This window comes from Syngnathus acus, chromosome 6 (genome assembly GCF_901709675.1).
Source record: "Syngnathus acus chromosome 6, fSynAcu1.2, whole genome shotgun sequence".
Classification (NCBI taxonomy): domain Eukaryota; kingdom Metazoa; phylum Chordata; class Actinopteri; order Syngnathiformes; family Syngnathidae; genus Syngnathus; species Syngnathus acus.
In genome coordinates, this window is record NC_051092.1 from 2,628,988 (window position 1) to 2,648,050 (window position 19,063).

Genomic DNA, 19,063 nt, shown 5'->3' on the forward strand with positions numbered 1-19,063 from the left:
ATAGAATACAGTGATTAAACACTGTCCAAACCATCTTGTGACAATAAAAAATATACTCAAAAATCTTTCTATAAAATGTCCTTCAGTGCTGAATAAAATTATTTCAATGAATAAAGAAATGAAAATGAAAAAAAGGACAAAGGTAGGTTCATATTTGAACTTTCATTTATTTGAAAAAAAAAGCTTTTATGCCACCAGAGCAGAAGCTGTAGAAGACTCACTGCGAACAGAAGGAAACAAAACCAAGTTGTTAAACAATGCTTACAAAATCAGATCCACTGATGAATGCATACGTTGATATGAACAATTTGTCTTGTACGAAGGGGACTGGCAGAAGTGACACAACAAGCCGCTCTGCTAATTTACCTCCAAGTTTCACTCTAGCACAACAGAAATATCACAACTCTCCAGATGAGGGAGAGCAGGACAATGAAATTGTGCCACGACTGGAAAGTAGAACAAAGCCAAAGGCGACTGAATACGTACTACTTCCAGTTGGGGGCCAGAACTCTCTTGGTCTTGTAGTAGCGGGCCAGCCTGTGGATTCGGCTCTCGATAAGAATCAGGCGGAACTTGGCATCCTTGTCCTGTACGAGGACGAACACAAAATAATCAAGAATTGAATTGAACAATCGAGCGGTTTTTGCACGCGGCACCTTTCTGTTTCTCTCTAGATGCTTCCTGACGGCCACGGCCTTCTTGATGAGGTGGTACAGGTCCTCGGGCAGGTCAGGGGCCAGGCCCTTGGACTTGAGAATCCTCAGGATCTTGTTGCCCGTGACAAAACGGACCTGAGCCACACCGTGGGAGTCCCTCAGAATCACACCTAAGGGCCAAGAACGCACAACAAAAAAGTTAATAAATGTAATTTACCACAATGCAGTTTGCATATTTGTAACATTGTATGTTATGTTTAACATACACGGCACCACATACACAAATAATATTTAAATGCTCCCATAAAAATAATGACCATGCGTGCTAAAATGAACAAAGCGACGATGTCCAGTTGATTTACCAATCTGAGAGGGGGTCAAGCCCTTTTTGGCCAGCTTGAAAATCTGCTCTTTAACGTCATCGGATGTCAGCTTCAGCCACTGTAAAACGGGAAAAATGTATTATAGCGTATACTTTACACAGGATAAAATGGTAGCTTGTGGTGACAATTTAGCTGCTATTACCATTCATACCAATTGGAATTATTCAATACATAGTCCCATAAATTGTGTTTCTCGTTGGCTACATAGGATGATTACCAAAGTCATATTTCAATATTTTTGGAAAACACATTGCCAGTTTTTATTAGACTTGCTAGTTTTTTTTTAGACATCTTTCTTTCACTTATCCACCAATTAGGCTGCAGCTTTTGTACATAATATAAAATTAAGTGTGCAAAAAACTTGTTTTCCTAAAATCCAATGAAATAAGACTTGGGCGATTAAACTGTGTGGTCGACAATATTGGTGTTGACGTTCCTTTACTTTAATCGTGATATGAAATCTTCAAATCGTTTGCATGCAAAAGTGTGGGACTCACGGTTGGGACACTGCGTCTGTACGGCAGAGCTGACTGGGACAAGCCCTTTCTGCCGGGGAAAGAAAACACATTTAACTGTCAATGTAGTGTGCAGAATTCCACGTTAGCTCGACTAGCATCGTGGATAAACTGCTCGCTTGAGAAGACTATTCTAAACGACACTATGACAACAATTATGATTTAACCCATGACATGATCTCTATAACACTGCAGTAAAAGAGAGGTATACTAGTGCTGTCGTGTGCTTTACATAAATCAAGTTGATCAACTTGAGCGTTTAATGTTCTAGTAGCATCGGCTAACTACAACTAGCACAAAGCTAACAGACGGCCAATGGCGCGTCTGCTTCATCCTTTTTCTAGCTTCTAGAACCGTTTTAATGCGTCTGAGTTGGCCAACTATCGCTCGTTACATGCTTAAATTCGCTTTCGAGTCGTCAGAGTTAGCCTGTGAAGGCGAAAATGTAACTTTAAAGGCAAAACTCGGCGTTTACCCGGGAGCGTGCATGCGACCCATGATGGCGGTAGAGGAAGAGAGGCCGCACACGAGACAGAAAATGGGGCTTTGCGTTTCCGCCGGATGTGACGTAATTAGGCAAAGAATGACGCAAAAAAAATCAACTTAGTTAAAAAAATCTTTCGGGTTGAATTTGACTTTAAATTCCTCACCTTACTTCAAAATAGACATTAAATTCGTAAAGAATTCATTATATATATTATAAAATATATAATTTTTATATTATAAAAACATTGCTGTACATCAATATGAGCAGCTGACCCTCTTGTAAACAGATTTAATTTGAAATTCTGAAATAACCTAGACATATTCTTCCACCAAATAGAGTTGCATTCCAGCAACAATGTGATAATAAAACACTATTACGCAGGCAAAAACTCAAGAGACAACTTTCAATTTGTTCCAAAAAAACATTTAATTTGCTTTAGGAAAGAGGGATTAAAGTCCACACACTGTGCCATTGAGGAGTGAAGGTACAAGTCACCAATTAATAATAAATAACTGGCCGTGTTAACACAAATGCTCTCTTTATACAGCACTAGAGTGAACCAAAGTGGGATTAATTATCATTAGTTTCACTTTTTTTCACCAATGGTCATCATTGTCATGATATATGAACACACCTGCATGTCATGGAAAACTTTATTAATTTCTTTATTGTAAGTTTCCTTGTTCCCTTTATTTCTTTCTATGAGAGGGTAAAAAGTGCTGAACGGGAGAAACCCGGAACATTGCAAATAGACATGTAGGCACTGCAAGTGAAGTCACAAACTCCCCAAAGTGTGCTGTCTTGCCATTAACACCAGCGAGTGTGCAATTAGTGGACGCCCACTTTGACCATAAAAAAACAACAACCTTGCAAAAAACTTAGCAATTTCCACAATACATCTTCCTTGTGAGGTGGTTATTAAAAATAAGTGTAGCAGTAAGGCCGCGTTATTATAAGAGATTGTGAGCCGTCACTAAGGCACCTGTTTGAGTGGTAAATTCGTGCTGCTGTATTTAGCTAAATTTGGCACATTTTGAGGGGGGGGGGGACTGTTTTATTGCAATACCGTGAATTTCTTGTCAAATGACCTGAAACGCTGCGATAAAACAGCAAACTTGACATTTCCAGGAAGAGTCCTGTAATTGATTATTTGAAATCTGGTGGGTTCAACTACCCAAATGTCTGCAAGTAATACCGACAACTTAACACCTTCAGGGAGAATCCGGTAGTTTATAACCTTAAATCCGGCTTGTGAAACCATCCCAAAGTGTTTTGCGGTTAAAGCAGCAAAATGTGAAGCCCCCTAAGGAAGGAGAACATGTTTATAAAAAAAAAAAAAAACCTTGTTTCTAGTCCTTAAAAAATAAATGTGTCTATCTCTCTCTATATATTTATATTTACTCTTGTGAAAGTTTTGGTCCTCTAATATCAAAATGTACAAAACATTACATCTCATTGTTATTAGGAGGAGAGACAAAAAAAGGAAGCGGCGATTGATTGTTTTGTTTTTTTAGAAGTAGGGCACGGCAGTGAGCTTGTACCACTTGACCGTCTCCTTGCCCAGGTCAAAGTCTTTGAGGCGCAGCGTGATGCCACCCAGAAAGTAGTTCTCGCGGAGTGACTCGGCACTCAGCACGCTGAGTTGCAGCTCGCGGAGGCCCAACGTCTCCTTGCTGTAGCCGCTGTACACCAGCTGTGGAGCAAAGTCATTTCATGATGTATAAGCAGTTTACCAAAATGATTTTGAACCTAATCTTGTTTTTTCTAACCATTTCATTGAAGGTGGGGTTCCGAGTCTTTCTCGAGATCTTGGTCTTGCGCTTGGAGGTCTTGTGTGGATCCGGGAGCAGGTACGTCTTCACGTACGGGTTTGGATCCGTCCCCTCTTCAGACACCTGAAATGAAAACGTGAAGGCTAAGAGAAGGAACCCGTTGGAGCAACACGTTGGCTGTTGCGAGTGTTTACCAGATCTCGGATGTGCATGACCATGATGAAGAGGTTGCTGTTCCTGTACGAGACGGACAGCTTGATCTCGCCTTCCACGCGGCCCGACGTTGGACTCAACGGGGGTTCTGCGACAGCGTAAGATGAAGTATCTCATAGATATAGAGTAAAGGCTGCTCATTTGCATCTCCTTACCAGGAGCTCTTTGGGTCGCATCTAAACCTTCCGTCTTGTCATCCCGTGCCACCGGATGAAAGAAGGTGTAGATCAAGTCGCACTAGACGAGAAGGAATGTCTGATCAGATCACAATAGGTGACATTTTACTGACACGCATGCGTGCGTATATATACCTGTGTGACCTCAGCTGAGCTCCTCATCAAGTTGTGGATGTAGTTGTTCAGCTCCAGCTTCCTCTTAGCGGCCACCTCCTTGATGTGCGTGCGGCCTAGCACCATTTTACTCGGGAAACTGGTGAGAAAAACATCACGTGTGCAAATAATCAAAAAGTAAATCATTATTCTATCTGCAGTTCACATTTCATCCACACGAGGGTGCTGGCTGACTTTCTACGAAGCCTTTTTTTCCCTCAAAAGATTGAGGAAGTCGCCATGATCCCATTTTCGTGAGTTCATCTGAGTCTTTCAATGTCACAGTATGTTCTCTGGTTACCTCCACACCAAAACAAAAAGAATAAAATGCAAAACGCCACTTGTGGGAGCATACCTTGGAAGCTTCCAGAGGGGGAAGAGGATAGTGAGTTTGTTGTGGAGCTCCTGAAACTCATCAAAAGTGCGAAAGACAAACTGGGGCTCGTTCTGCCCTTCCCTGAGCAACCTCACCACATACGTCTGAGCAATTCCAGTGAGGGAGAGAAGAAAAACAAGTTTAATAATTAAACAGAAATCCAATAACTACACCAAGAAAAAAAACAAACTCACATAGTGTTTGTCAGGGTTGTATCTCTTCTGGAATGAGAAGATGGAAGCGTTGAGGATGCGGCCGTCCTGCTTTAAGGTGTATGTCTTGGGCGAGAAGGACAGGATGGGCTCGTCGTTGGCCGGCAGACCCGAGAAGCGGAGCTGGGCCAAGTTGTGGATGAAGAAGTTGAACTTGGTGGCCACGCTGCCCAGGCTGGACTCGATCAGTCTGCGGTGATGTTATGAATTTGGAAACGTAACGTGTAATTTTCTACTTGACCTTACGCAAGTGAAACACCATTTTGTACAGGTATATGCTGCCATCTAGTGGATACAATTCCTTATATTGGCTGGATTTAACGAGCCCGGTTGAAGATGCGACTCAAATATCAATATTGGAGGAATAATGACAAATAATTACATAATTTCTATAATTATTGTGAAGGTCAGGGGTCAACATACCGGGTGAAGAAGATGGTGGCCTCTGCGTCAGTGTTGTGCGGCTGCAGCGCGTCATAAACGTACTTCAGGTCCTGGGAGCCGGTCAGCTCTGGAAGCCCCGATGACGTCATCTGAGGCGGAACGAGGTCAACACAGTTCAAAATAAGGACAGATTTTTAAAAGGTCGGATTCATGAAACCCTAAACATACAATCAACTTGGCAACTAGCTTGGACTTGCTCAAGGGCACCTCGACCGTTGCCATAACAACAATGATAATTACAAGAAACAACTAAGTGTTTACCAGTGATAGCAGGTTGAGGAAAAGGCTGGAGTGCTTGCGAATGAGGTTGTAAGCCTGGCAGCAGAGGTCGACAAACAGCTGGAAGCGACTGGTGGGACGCTCGCCGCCGTTAATGACGTACGCCATGTCAGAGGTCAGCACAAACGGTGCTCGGTCCCTGGCAAAACAAAGAAACAATCCAAAAGAATGCAAACTCATCAGATGGAAAGCAAATGGCAACTCAATCAAAGGCGTGAGGGCTTCACTGTCACCTTTTGAAGCTGCCAAACATCTGAGCGTGACCGAGGAACTTGCCAAAGTCGATGTGGAACATGTGGCCCGTGGAGCGCAGCATGATGTTGTCATTGTGCCGGTCGCAGATGCCCAGCACGTAGGTGGCCACGCAGCAGCCGGCACAAGAGTAGATGAAGTTCTCGGACGCCTGCGAGCGGGAAATCATCATTAGCGACGCCACAACCAATTTCCAAACTGAATGCCAACCTTCCGTGACGTGCAACAGTTTTAAAGAAAGCCACAACATGAAACAAAGCAATTGACATGACTGCAGAAGGATCTCCTGATTTACCTTCTCATACTCGTCCTCGGCGGGGTTGTACTTGCGCAGCCACTCGGCCAACGGTTTGTCCTTAAAGGAGCCCGTGACGCCATACTCCACCTGGATTTTTCTCAGAGTGTCGGAGGACGGCACCAGCTCCACCATGCCTGGCGACGACACCGCAAATTTGAAGCTTTTAAGAGGCCTTGAAAACGGATTTCCACTGCCAGGGTTTGTAGGCGTTTGGTACCTTTGTCCTTGCCGGTGGAGATGCATTTGAAGTTGACAATGCGAAGGTCCAGTCCTTCCTGCAGCCAGATGCGGTCCATGATGCGAATCATCTGCAGCGCCAACATGTCCTGCCTCAGATCTTCTCCGACCTGAAGACCGAAATGAACAATAATGCCTTGCGTTGAACATGGAAAAAAAAACCAACCAGCGTGAAAAGGCCAGTTAGCCAAATGACTGTCATTTCAACTTGCAGCCACCAGAGGGAGCAGTGCTCAATTAATAATACATTCGTTCTCACGACCCCAAAGGTAGCAAGAAGCAGGGATGCGAGATTTGAAACACTGTTTGCGCACGTTTCTTCAGACGTGTGTTGTACCTTGAACATAACATTGATCTCCTCTCCTAGCGGGTCAGCATTAACCAGAGCCAGCTTGAGAGGAAGAGCGTTGGAGTTGAAGAAGGAGCAGGCCTGCCCACACAAACAAGTTAGGACTTTATTTATTTTACATTCAAGCAAAACCCCCCCCAATAAATATTCCCCCTGCGCGTGTGCGTGTGTTACTTTGATGTTGAGTTCCTTGGCCACCAGACTGGGGAAGAGGGGAAGTCGGCAACGACTTCTCTGGAAAAAGTTCTGAACGGTTTCAAGACCCTCAAGAAGAGCCACCTGAACACACACACATCAGCATAAGACATTGGCAACAAAGCGTGGAGATCTCCATTGTCTCAACGACAGGCGGACAGAAAGACAAACTGACCTGTCTCGTGGACCCGCCGGCCTGTCTCACCCTCTCGGCCACGGCCCCGAGCAGCGTGACCAGCTGGGTTTGTTTCTCCAGCTCGGCCCGCAGTTTGGTCCCGCACAGGCACAGCAGGGCGCCGAGCACGCGCTCGTAACGCCGTCCCCACGCCGCATCCTGCACGGCGTCCTTGAGCAGCCTTTCAACGAGAAAAAAAAATAAAAAAGTTCCAACGTTTGCCTTAAATAAAAGTGCATGTGTCGCTCACCAGTAGAGGTAGTGCGCGATATTGATGTTGCCGAGCGCCCGGGAAAGCAGCAGCATGACGAGGGCACTCTTGAGGTGACACTCGAACTTTAAAGCCTGTGATGGGGGGGGGGGGGGGGGGGGGGGGGGAAATCCAAGAAGGTGAGGAGCGAAATTGTTAAACGGGCGTGCGTTGTGTGTGTCTCGACAGCCGTACCTGCACCAACTGCGGTAGGTAGTCCGCCAGCTCGTCATCGGTACTCTTCTCAACCCAGCTGACGGCCACCCGCCTGACCTCGGTGTCAGCAAACCTGCACACACACGCACACACATTTGAGGACTTGCCACAATGACAGACGAAGCATAAACGGCTCATACTTGGAGTCGAGCAGTTCCAGCGCAGTGACGGGAGGCAGCGGGGGCCAGTGGTGCAGCAAGGAGTGGATGTGAGCCATGCTGGCCCAATCCCAACTGGGCGCACTGGCCAACACCTTGGGCAAGCTGCTGGGGTGATCCCGCCGGCAATGGAGTCGGTGGTCCCAGAGAAGCTGGTGGTCTGCCCGCCTCAGCCTGTTGGGGGAGGCCCACATGTCAGGACTGTCTTACAATCATCCTTTTGGAAGGATTTTAGAGCTGACTGCTCCATCCTCCATGATATTACATTCAAAGATGTTTAACGATGCCATGATAGTTGAAATATTTTGCATGACAATAACTCCAACTTTGTTATTGAGTTGACCCTACGCACTGGTCGACAGCTGACCTCTTTGTATACGATATTTGCTGCTCTCCAAGGATCAGGCGAGCACCAAAACACAAAGAGGGCAAACACAAAAGCCTTGTGCCCACACGGGACAGCGACACGAATGGCAAAGAAGCGGTTGCGGGCGGCGAGCGAGCGAGGGCTCGATAAGAAAGCGCTCTGTGTTGATGTGCCAGTTGTGATTTTGGGCAGAGGGAGAGGATATTAGGCTGGAACTGGATCAGTGACAAAACACACAAATAGGAAAATGCCGGATGCTGTTCCTTTTTTTGTTATTTTAAAATACTCTTTACCCAAAATTGGACGCTCGGCTGCAGATCTTCTCCAGTTTGCGTCGGAGGTCGCGATCAAGCTCCTCTTTTGGACTTGGCTCTGAACTGGCAGGTTCCAGAGGTCCCACATACAAAACATCCAGCGCAGGGTTGGGGAAATCCACCTGTCGGTGACACTCGCAAGTCAGTCTCAAGTTGATCATAAATAAATAAATCTTTGTCGAGCAACCTCTAAAATCTCTCAAGGCACTCGCGCAGAAAAAAAAAAAACTGTACTGACCTGCAGCACAATTCTCTCCGCAGACATCCTTTTGCGTCCGCCTGCAGAACCAGCAACGCCTCCCTGTAATGACGCCCACAAACACAACAGCCGGGTGCCCCTGGCGAGAACCCTGAGAAGCAGAGCCGGTTTCGAATCATCTGCCTGTGCAGGATTGCGGATTTGAATTGCGACCAGATTGCTTCTCTTCCTACCGTCTGAAGTCAAACAGCGGCATGGAAACTTTGCCCAGCATCTCCGGGGCCTTCCTCTGTTTGTTGGAGTCCGGGGAGCCTCCGGCATTCTGGTTGAGCACACCGTACAGGGTCAGGCCCAAGATGGACTCCAGCGGAAGCACCGCCACGGCGATGGGGAAATGAATTCTTGACCCCAAAAAAAAATTGGAAGATGATTTGGTTGTTGTCGTGGAGAAAAATGTGATGTAAATAAAAGCCCGCGATTGGTCACTTACATCTCGTCCCATTTGATATGGTAGAAGTAGCTCTTGTACGTGCCGACTCGCTTGGACTGGACCGGCTTGAAGAGGTTCTTGCCGTTGTGGGTGAGGGAACACACCAGGAAGTATTTCTCGTAACTGTGAGGCACGCACGACAAAAACATGACATTATGCAACATTAATGGGTCGCTTTTGTTGAATCTTTAACGGGAAGACAAATGTGGCCTCGACGCACGATTTTGCAGTCGGCGAAAACACCTGCACATGTACGCGAAGGTTCTTTTCGTTTCTCTTTGACATCCAGGCGTGCCCACGCGCTCCCGAGAATGAGGAACAAGTCTAATTTTAACAAGTGTGTGGGTGGAGCAACTTGCAGACGGGTATTCTGTAAATTGCATTTTCATTACTGTTAGACTGTTTTTTTAAGGTTTTTACGCTTTTTTCAATTCCATTTGTGAAAGGCAAATTGATCCGAGATCCGTGTTAGAAACAGACAAGCCTCGCGCTCTGTGCCATCTGCGTTGGCGGCTCCGTTACTCGCCCTGTGGCCCAAGCAGATGGATGACACGCAAGCCAAACTCAAACGCAACGTGACCTCAACAAGAGAGCATCACTCGATAAAAATGTCTGCTAATTCGCATGTGGATGGAAAAAACAGTGACGACGTTTGCCACCGGCTTGAAATAAATCCGGGCGGCGAGTTTGCAGAAGCCGGTTATTAGGAGGAAAATTGCTACGGAGGGATAAAATACTAGAGAGAAAAAAAGGATCGTAGTTTTCATGGTTAGGGTTAGTTAAAAACGGACTTAGCAGCGAGTAAATACATTTGAGAGTAAATTGAGACGAGATCAGCATTTTTAGGACGTTTTTTTTGTTTGGCAGTGTGCCATGAGATTTCATTGGCTTCAAGTCGAGACTCTAATTTGATCTGCATTGTAGTTATTTGGTAACATCACACTTGTGTCTCTGAAGTAGCTTTTTTTTTTCTTCCTCTCCGAATAAAACAGTTAGCACACACATTTTCTGTGCGCGTGCAGAAAGACAACAGTTTTGTGATTACAGATGCACGACAAGAGTTGGGAATGGAAAATTTGTCCATGTTTGTTCCAGGCACGCACTCGTGCAGTCAGGAGATAAAGCCAGGTTGAAATCCGACACTGGAGTGGAAAAACAAGCTGTGAGGAGCAACGCTGGACTTGTTTGTTTTGATGTGCGTTCTTTGAAAACGTGTTTTTTTAATCCTCCCTCATCTCAATCCATACGGCTCAATCACGTCTGCGTTTTACCTGCTGACCCAGTTGGCCGGGATGCCGTGCAGGGCAAAGAGGGTGAACTGGAGATGGTCCGTGGTTCCGGAGGCTTCTTTGCTGCTCTGCACCTTCTCGGCCGTGTCTCCGTTGAGCGAGGGCGAGCAGAAGGAGGCGGACGGCGCGCAGAAGGAGCGCAGGTAGAGCTTGGCTAAGTCGTACACGGCCTGGGTGAGCAGCGCCATGCTCTCGTCCACTGGGCTGGCGTGACCTGATGAGGAGGTAAAGGTGGATTCAATTAACCAATTAAAATAATCGCAAATTCTAATTTATGTAAATGTAACAAATTAATGAAGACATCTTACCGATTAAGACAAAAAAAACTTAAATGAATGCACCAAATACGGTTCTTACCGTTTGCAGTCTGCCCAGATGATGGGGACCCCAACTAAAACAGAAGACTCATTTTTAAGGACCACATACACACCAACAAATATGACGCGAGTGTTTGAAAGCCCACCATTGGCGAGCGCGTCCTCGGCAGATTGACGGAGTGTCGCAGCCTTTTGATGGCTTCGGCGACAGCCTGAGTCTCCACCTCGTCCAGAGCGCAGCAGAAGTTTTTCACCGTCTGCACCACCCGGTCCACAGTCTTGTACTGGGTACTCTGAATTTAGAGATGCAGATGTGTTTTGTGAAAAAATCGGCTCTGAGGCACATCGTGTGCTACCGTTAGCGTGTGTCGCAAAAGTGGACTCAAGAGATGACGTGGACTTTGCAACATTACCTCATCTTGTAGGCAGATGTTAACCTGGTTGTGATAACCTTCCAGGTAGTCAATGAGGCCTTGTCTAGCAGCACAGAGGCAAAGAAGAAAAAAAAAAAAAGGGAAGTGATGTCCATGTACAATATATGACATTTTTAAAAACTACATTTCCAGGATTACATCATCCCGCTCACTTACCTAGTGGCGGTCTCCTTGAATGGTCGCTCCACGTAGCTTAGGTGTCTCTCCAAGTTGATGGATGCGTTGTCATCATCCACCTGAGTTGGCACAGACACAAGAACGATTAAGCAGCTGATTGTGAGCGTCAAAAAAAAAAAAAAAAAACAGACTAGTGAGCGGGTTCGCCGGATTGAAAATGAGGATGAATGGCCGGGCTGGGAAAGCGGTTAAGGAGGACATCTCAGTGGACATGGAAATGACTTACAGTGCGAGCCAAGTCCCGTCTCATGGTGGAGTGAGACAGAAGCTGTAATGTGATCTCATTCTCCCACTTCCTGCAGTTCTGGACGTACTCATGGCTGCCCAGGCTGTGTTTACTGCGACGCGGGGACAACGCAGATGCGAGGTTACGCCGAGCATAAGCACGAATGGCCGCTTATGAACACGGAGGGGAAATGGAATGACGGCCAATGTCGTGAAAAGAGCTCACTTCTGCAGCACTTCCTCCCGGCCGCACACTTTGAGGAGGTAGCTGGAGAAGTCCACCTGGTCCAGGTCGTCGTGGACCCAGCAGAGGGTCTGACTGATCAGGAGCTCCACTGGAGAATTCACTGTGAAGAAAAAGAAAAAAAAAGTCTGATGATGGGGAAATAAATGGCACTGACTGCCTTGGTGGAGGCCTCACTTTCAATTTCCACTTTCATATTGGAATGCATGAGGAAATCCAGAAGCTTTCCGGTGGGATACTTTGTGGTCCGCCATGTTTATTGAGTTCTCGTCATAGTGGCGGAATATATGATACGGTGCTTGCAATAGATGGCGGACATTGTGATCGGCCAACCTGCTAATGTCCGTCCCATGTTTTAAACGGGCTCATAATCCAAACCAAACCTGTTCTCGGGTCAAAGTAAATAAAGCCGCAAGTGTGTTGTTGAAGTCTCTTAATGGCATAGCTTGTCGTTTATTGACACAAAGAAGCTAATTTTGCTATGTTAGCGTCTTAAAATGAAGATAAGGAGAGATAAGGCTTTTCCCCAAAAAGAAAAAGGGCGATTAAGTGAAATATACTGGAGACCACCCCCGGATCCAGTAATAACAGCCCTCCACCCACCGGAGGAATGGAGGCTATTTTGTTTCAGCCTGGAATCGGAGCTCACATTGAGGGTAAGACGCGATGCGCGCCAGAAAGGTTTTCAAGATGTGCCGCAGCAGCTTGCGTGAGCTCGCGAAAGAAAAGCCCATTCCAAGTCAGCAGAGGCAGAATGATGAGAAGTAGGGCAAAAAAAAAAAAAATGGACTTAACCGCAAAATAAAAAAATGCCTTGAGGACACGAAAACAATTTTCCTTACCGTCACAGGTGAAGGTCACGGGCTGCTGAGAGTCGGAGATCTCGATGGACACCTTCACGGAGCAGCTGGTGCCGTCTCCTCCGACGTCCCTCTGGGCGATCACGGGACTACGGAAGTAGCCGGGGTTGCTGGACGTGTCGCCGTGAGGGAATTTGGAGCGCAGGCTGCAAGGGTGGGGACCAAAATGAGAAAGCTGTGTTGTGTAAATTCATAACGTTGCCCGGACATGGTACCTCGCAACATCTTTGCAGAAGGCCACCACCTCCAGGTTCTGAGCGTCTTCCGTTTCCAGGGCATCGTTCTTCAGTAGACCCTTTCCTCTACCCTTGTCCTGATTGCGCAAAAAAAAAAAAAAAAAATTAGAAGCACGCTGAAAATAAAGAGGAACACGCCAGATGAGACATTTCATACACAATCGCTCTGATGTCATCCTTCAAGGTTTTAATTCCAGGAATGCTGACTGTTTATGAATCTCTTATTTTTCCGTTCAAAATGGTGGAGGGCATGATTTATTTGTCGTTAGGTGGGAATAGAAAGGCCGTGCTGCGGAAGCAAATCTGGAAAGGGGTTTTCTGGAGCACGCACACACTTGTGAGATAAGCGTCTCACTGCCGGGAAATGGCAGTAACACTTTGTACAATTTTACGGGACTGTCTGACAGGAGGAATGCACTTCCCGTGGCGCAGGAAATGCTTAGCGCAACTCGGCAAAGTGCTCAGTCACGGCTTTGGGAAAAGTGTGACTGACATCGGTTCTGGCGAGGAGGAGGAGAAGGAGAAGAAGTGACGGGAGAGAGAGAAATGCTTGGAACGTGGACGTAATCGGCGTTTCCTCCCATCGGAATCGTCTCGGGTGTTTGAACGCGCCAAAGCGCTTGTCGGGCGGCAAGTGTGTCACAATAACACTGACAAGACTTCCTGAAATACTTGAACATCAGGTCATCCGGTTCGTAGTGACCCCCGTGAAATATTTTGTTTTTGAATAGAATATCATGTGGCTCTGTCGTCAGCCGCCAATTCTTTTGTTCTTGTATTTGATGGCGGATAATCAATGTGAGATTGTGTTAAAGCGCTTTGATGAGTTTGAAGGTGGGGGAAAACAATGGAGGTCAAAGGTCATTCACAAATATTTTGGCGTATTCCACCGATGTAGACTCAATTTGACCTTCTTGTGGCAGCGCATTTGCTGAGCTGGCAATATTTATATAAATTGTCCTGTGCTTTTATCACGACCGGCACATAGTAAGCAAAAAAAAAAAAAAAAAGGCTGAATCAAACAAACAAACAGAGTGCGGTGAGACAGGCCGCCCTTTGTTGGAGGCGCTCATGTGATTCCCACGTTGGTTAAAAAGCCTTTTCTGCCTTTTCATCGCTGTGATGCCGGCCGGCCGGGGCAGCGCGAAGACGGCGGACCGACCGTGAGAAAGGCTCGTGTTCACACCGCCAGTTGGAATGTGACAAATTGCGCACTGTCATGACCAGAAGGTGGAACTGCTGTGTGTGACAAACACGTTTGACACAAAGTGGCACATTGAGACCACAGGGAGGAAAAAAAAAAAAAAAGTGACCATAGAAAATGTCATTTTTAACAGCTGCTATGGCAAAACAAATTGTGATCAATTTAAGAGCGGAATTTCTTAAAATCCAAGACCGCTCTGGTTCAGTGACTATTTTGACCTTTCTTTGACCTTTCATAGTTGACCGCTATCATTTTTGCGTGTTGGCGCCAACGATCACGCAAAAATCAATGGCGTCCCTAACAGATCAATTAATTGCAACAACGCCGGAGACAAATTGCGAGCAGTCGGCGGAGCGCGTCTGCCTCGTGTTTACAAACATGCAAATCGATGTGGGCAAGTGCTGTTGCAAGCTCACCACGCTTCCTCTTTCGAACGGGAAGTGAGCGTGGGTATGATTTGGAGTCAAATCTTCAAAAGACACGCATAAGAAAGAAAAAAAAAAAAAATCAAAACACGTTTCACTTCATATGTGAGGAAATTCTTTCGGTCAGTAAACCAAATGAAAGGTTCCATCGGGAGACTCGGCTCCTACTGTTGCCATCTCCGGCACGGCAACAGCCAAAGCATCCACTGTGCTAAGTGCACCGCAATTAGAGCATGAAATAAAAAAAGATCAAAAGCGCTGAGGTGGTCTGCAAGTCGAGGAGTTCACATGGTAGCTCTGTCTCGACGGCAACAACCTGCGCCGAATTGAAGATTAAATTGCCCGAGCGGATAAAGATCAACAAGAAGGCGGAAAGGCAAGGCAAGACAAGCGGGAACACGCTTGATCGGTCTGCGCTTCAGTGTGTTTGGGGTATGTCCTAAAATTTTGCTGACACATCCGAAGGGGGGGGGGGGGGGGGGGGGGAACCATTATCGCACTTGGATGAACTCCGAAGGGAGCGGCGTTGTTTGGATGGATGCACACTTAGGGTAAGAGCAGGAGCCATTTTAAGAGCTTTTAAAAAAAAAAAAAAGGGCATGCATGGAGAGGAACTAAACTTAAATTAGGCAAACACCTTGGAGAGATTGGCTAACAACACTGACACAGAGTCAGACGGCTTCTAAAGTGCAAAGCAATATTTCGGAGGAAATGCACAAAACTTGTGCAAGATTTAAACGTGTGCTACTTTAAGACAGCAAAGTCTCAAAGAGCAGACATGAAGGCGTTGATCGAGGACATTCCACACGCCGGTCGCCATGGCGACCCTCTTACGTATTGCCATGAAAGGTTTTCTTTGCGATGAACAGAGTGAGATGCTTGTTGACACTCGTTGATATTTTAACTGGAGCTATTTTACGAGACAATCCCGCTTCTTGATTTTTACATTCATTTGGATAAAAGTATCGGGGGTAGGGGGCAGTTTCTGTAAAAACAAGTCAAAATTGCCACCAAACAACATATGGACATTTAAAAAAAACAAAAACCCTTTACCCACAGCGATGTCCTGAGGAGATGTTCTAAATATTCCTCACTTGTGTTTCAAACCACAGACTGACAACAAAGTCCGCTTAATTGGAAAATGAAGCAGCACTGAACTGCTGATTGATTAGATTTAGGTGTTGTGCACCTACCTGACAGTTTGCTTTGTGCTGTGAGGAACTTCCCGGGATGTTGAGCGAGTGGCTCCTGGTGACGGCGGCCCCGGTCGACGCCCTCCTCTGTTGCGACCGGGCCGACCCGGACGCTTCCCCCTTGTTACTTTTTTCTTCAGTCTCCAGAACGGCGTCCCAGGGATCCCCGGCGGGAACGCCCAGCGCCTCATCGGGTTGGTCAACCGGCGGCGTGCCCGCTTCCTCGTTGTCGGGTTTGCGCTTGGTCAGCGGGTCCAGGTCCAGCCAGTCGAAGCGGCCGATGCCGGTGGATTCCGCGGCCGCCGGTTGCTGGGGCGCCGGGTTGGGTGCCAGGGAGGCGGCGCGCGCCGGAGCCGAATCTAAGTCAGTGCAGGTCGACTTGCCGTTCTTCAAGTATTCCGAGGTGCTGGCAATCTTGTCAAAGAGCTTTGCCATCTCGGGGTCCACAGCAGGCGGCGGGGGGAACACCATGGCGGCGGCGGCGGCGCTGGTGGCAGGCTGGATGGGAGCAAAGGCCAGGAAAGAAGTCTGCTGGGCAGGCAGCGGCATGAAGGGTGACATGGCTGGAGGGAAGCCGTTCTGAAACGGCTTGGAGAACGAGGCGGAAGGGAACAAGGGTGCCGGCTGATGGGTGGGCGTGGACACGGCCGAACTCGACGGCGTGGACAGGATGGGCGTCCATTGGGAACCTTGGAAAGGGGAGGAGCTACCCGTATTGCCTCCGGGATAAGAAGCGCTGAGGTTAAAGCCCAGCAGCGACGACGGGCGGGTTACTTTACTGTTGGCCCCAAAATCTTCATCCAGCAGGAGCTTCTCCAGCTCCTTGTTGGTCAGCTTGTCCACATCGATGTCCCTGAACTTGTTGGCCTCCGGCTGCTTCTTGGTCTCGGGGAACACAATGAGGTCCTTTTCTGGTCTCTTGGCGGCGGGCAAACGTTGAGAAGAAGCGGAAGGGACGCTGGCAGACTTGGGCTTGGTTGACTTGGGAGGAGAGGACTTCCCGGTGGGAGAAGAGGAGAACGTGTGCCTCTTGTCCCTCTGAAGCTTTGCTAAAGCCTCCTCTTCCATGCGAAGGGCTTCCTCTTTACCCACAAGCCCCTTAGGCTGGGGGACATCCATCTTAAAGCCATTACCTCTCGATATCTGGGCCATGGCGTTAACTGGGAGGTGCCATGAGCTTGACGCCTTTTTACATCGGGACTGCGAAGCTGAGCCTCATACACCTACGATGAAAGGACACAGGAGCTTAATACGTGTCAAACAACTTCCCGCCACCACCTTCAGCAAGAAAGCACACTCCTCAAAGGTGCCATTCATCTCGCCACGGGGTCGAGCGAGTTCCTCCTCTCGCCAGGCACTCCGAAATGCCCCCCCACCCCTCACTATTGTGGTGGAGGAGGCTGGCTAGGGCCACAGCTCGCCTCACACCATTGTGCGCCTCAAGAATTTGGCATACTAAGCAACCTGAGGGCTGGCTCCCTCTCCCTCGCTCTTGCCCTCGCTCTCTCAGCAACAAGATTGTGTTATCAGCTGTGCTAACACCGGCGGGGAGTCGAAACAAAGCTGAGATAGTCCGGAGTCATCATATTTTGCCTTCAAAAGTCATGTGATGTCAGGCAATTCATTGTCGCATCAACCCAAAAAGTCAGGAAAAAAATGAGCATGTAAAATTTAAAAAGGATTCATTCTGGGTGTTTTTCTTTGGCTTATTAGCATTGTTTTCAGATAACCACCATGCAATATATCACAACATTCATTCTACAAGTGTGCACAAGAATTCAAGAAGTTATTCATGAAGCGAGCCGACTCAGTATTAATACACTTGTTAGCAAAGTTAAGCTAGGCTGCTAACTACCAAGTAGCTTCTACTGCTATATGACAAAAAAATGAAGTGGGAGTGGAAGGGGCGGCGTTGTGGCGCTTTAAGACATTAAAACAACATTGGAGCTGTCGGCCGCTGTGCTGTTTAAGTATTCAGGAGGCAGCCGAGAATGCTCGCTAGAGTGGAAACAAATGGAGAATGCGTGCAGAGGTCAACATAAAATAAAAACACTTGGAAGCGACATTGTTCATTTACTTCCTCCATAAAGTGACAACATACTGCTACTTTCCAATCAGAGCTCCAAACTGCCAATGTTAGCACTTTGATGGATCAAAGTGCAAGAAGCTCTTGAAAATAGAAAAGATGTAACTGGGGGCATAGTAGACACAAAGCAGGATGGTAAACCTCTCAAGATGATGCACAGAAAGGTCTGGATTGCTATCAGCTTATCATCTAGTGCCCAACTAAAGACATCATTGTCCACAAAAGTTGTCCACAGAGTCTAAAATGGCTAAAAGGAAAGTAGTCATTGACATGTTTAGGTCTTGGATTGAAATAATACATATATGTCAATATAAGCATTTTTTAGGAAGGGCTGTCGTCCATTTTGATTTTTTTTTTACTGTTCTTGCTCCCCCTTTTAAGATTCGAAGCACAACACTATCATCAAATGGAGCAAATAAAGGTTTATGTTAAATTCCGACTTTTTAATCTAGTTTTAAGCAAACAATTAAAACAGCGCTAAGTGCCTCTAATGATGTTTACATATTATACTATTGATACTGATTGGTAAAGCTTTACAAACAACAATAGAGCTTGCATGATAAAAACAACCTGCACTCACCTGATTCACTCCAGTACGAATTCCTGACACTGGGCACTAGCATTTAGCTTAATGCTAAAACATAAGTTAAAGGAACTTGTGTTTTTTAGAATATCGGTTAGTTTTTTTGTTAATTGTCAACACTCGTTTTCGAAGCGATTCGAACTTCCAAGTTGAGTTGGCTGCTAAGTTAGCGGCTAACAAAATAAAAGAGCGACAGCCACGTTGAATTTCAACACACGCTCGGTTCGCTTTTCTTAACAATGACGACGGTAGAGTTGTTGTGAGTTCGATTTAATGATTGTTAAAAGTAAAGACGACTCGAGCGCCTCTGTCCCACAACAAGGAAGAAAAGCTTTTTTTTTTTTTTTTTTTTGTCAGACGGGAAGCGGCCGCTTCCAACCCGGAGGAGGAGCCGTGGATTCAAGGCGACGACTGACCCAAAAAAAAAAAAAGTTTGGTCTTAATCATTTTAGTGAGAGAGGGAATGTATCACTTTCTCACCTTTTATCGGTGCGCTGTTCGGAGCCATTTTTGTCCCGCAGCTGCATTTCTTTCCATCCACTTTGCACAGCGGAGACGTCAGTTCCTGTGGAGGTTGGACGACCCGTTTTTTTGGAGGGGGGGAGGTACTGAGTTGACCGACCG

General features: G+C 46.7%; 2 protein-coding genes and 1 non-coding gene across 4 annotated transcripts; all 3 read right to left on the reverse strand.

Moving 5' to 3' along the window:
• Positions 1 to 147: 147 nt before the first annotated feature.
• Positions 148 to 2,117, reverse strand: rps13 (ribosomal protein S13). Its single transcript, XM_037255131.1, has 6 exons — positions 2,030 to 2,117; positions 1,537 to 1,585; positions 1,019 to 1,097; positions 657 to 826; positions 487 to 587; positions 148 to 220 (listed from the first exon to the last, which is right to left on the reverse strand). The coding sequence occupies exons 1-6, from the start codon at positions 2,050 to 2,052 to the stop codon at positions 187 to 189; spliced, it is 456 nt and encodes a 151-aa protein (XP_037111026.1). The 5' UTR covers positions 2,053 to 2,117; the 3' UTR covers positions 148 to 186.
• LOC119125058 lies at positions 312 to 443 on the reverse strand. The gene has a single exon (XR_005098430.1). It is a non-coding gene; the product is annotated as a small nucleolar RNA SNORA19 (small nucleolar RNA).
• Positions 2,118 to 2,448: 331 nt separating the features above from the next.
• pik3c2a (phosphatidylinositol-4-phosphate 3-kinase, catalytic subunit type 2 alpha) lies at positions 2,449 to 19,040 on the reverse strand. Of its 2 annotated transcripts, none has more exons than XM_037254426.1 (33): positions 18,920 to 19,040; positions 15,771 to 16,993; positions 12,928 to 13,025; positions 12,695 to 12,858; positions 11,835 to 11,955; positions 11,610 to 11,721; positions 11,363 to 11,442; positions 11,186 to 11,249; positions 10,919 to 11,065; positions 10,813 to 10,846; positions 10,438 to 10,669; positions 9,167 to 9,289; positions 8,910 to 9,077; positions 8,716 to 8,827; positions 8,457 to 8,599; positions 7,779 to 7,970; positions 7,618 to 7,711; positions 7,423 to 7,517; positions 7,173 to 7,353; positions 6,977 to 7,081; positions 6,791 to 6,883; positions 6,434 to 6,563; positions 6,214 to 6,350; positions 5,900 to 6,069; positions 5,649 to 5,805; positions 5,367 to 5,476; positions 4,926 to 5,133; positions 4,711 to 4,835; positions 4,338 to 4,455; positions 4,182 to 4,263; positions 4,008 to 4,114; positions 3,811 to 3,936; positions 2,449 to 3,734 (listed from the first exon to the last, which is right to left on the reverse strand). In XM_037254426.1, exons 2-33 carry the CDS (start codon positions 16,920 to 16,922, stop codon positions 3,552 to 3,554), a joined length of 5,163 nt encoding a protein of 1,720 aa, XP_037110321.1. In that variant the 5' UTR covers positions 16,923 to 16,993; positions 18,920 to 19,040; the 3' UTR covers positions 2,449 to 3,551. The 2 variants fall into 2 exon arrangements, with proteins under 2 accessions (XP_037110321.1, XP_037110322.1); XM_037254427.1 differs by lacking the exon at positions 18,920 to 19,040 and adding an exon at positions 18,437 to 18,780.
• Positions 19,041 to 19,063: the final 23 nt, after the last annotated feature.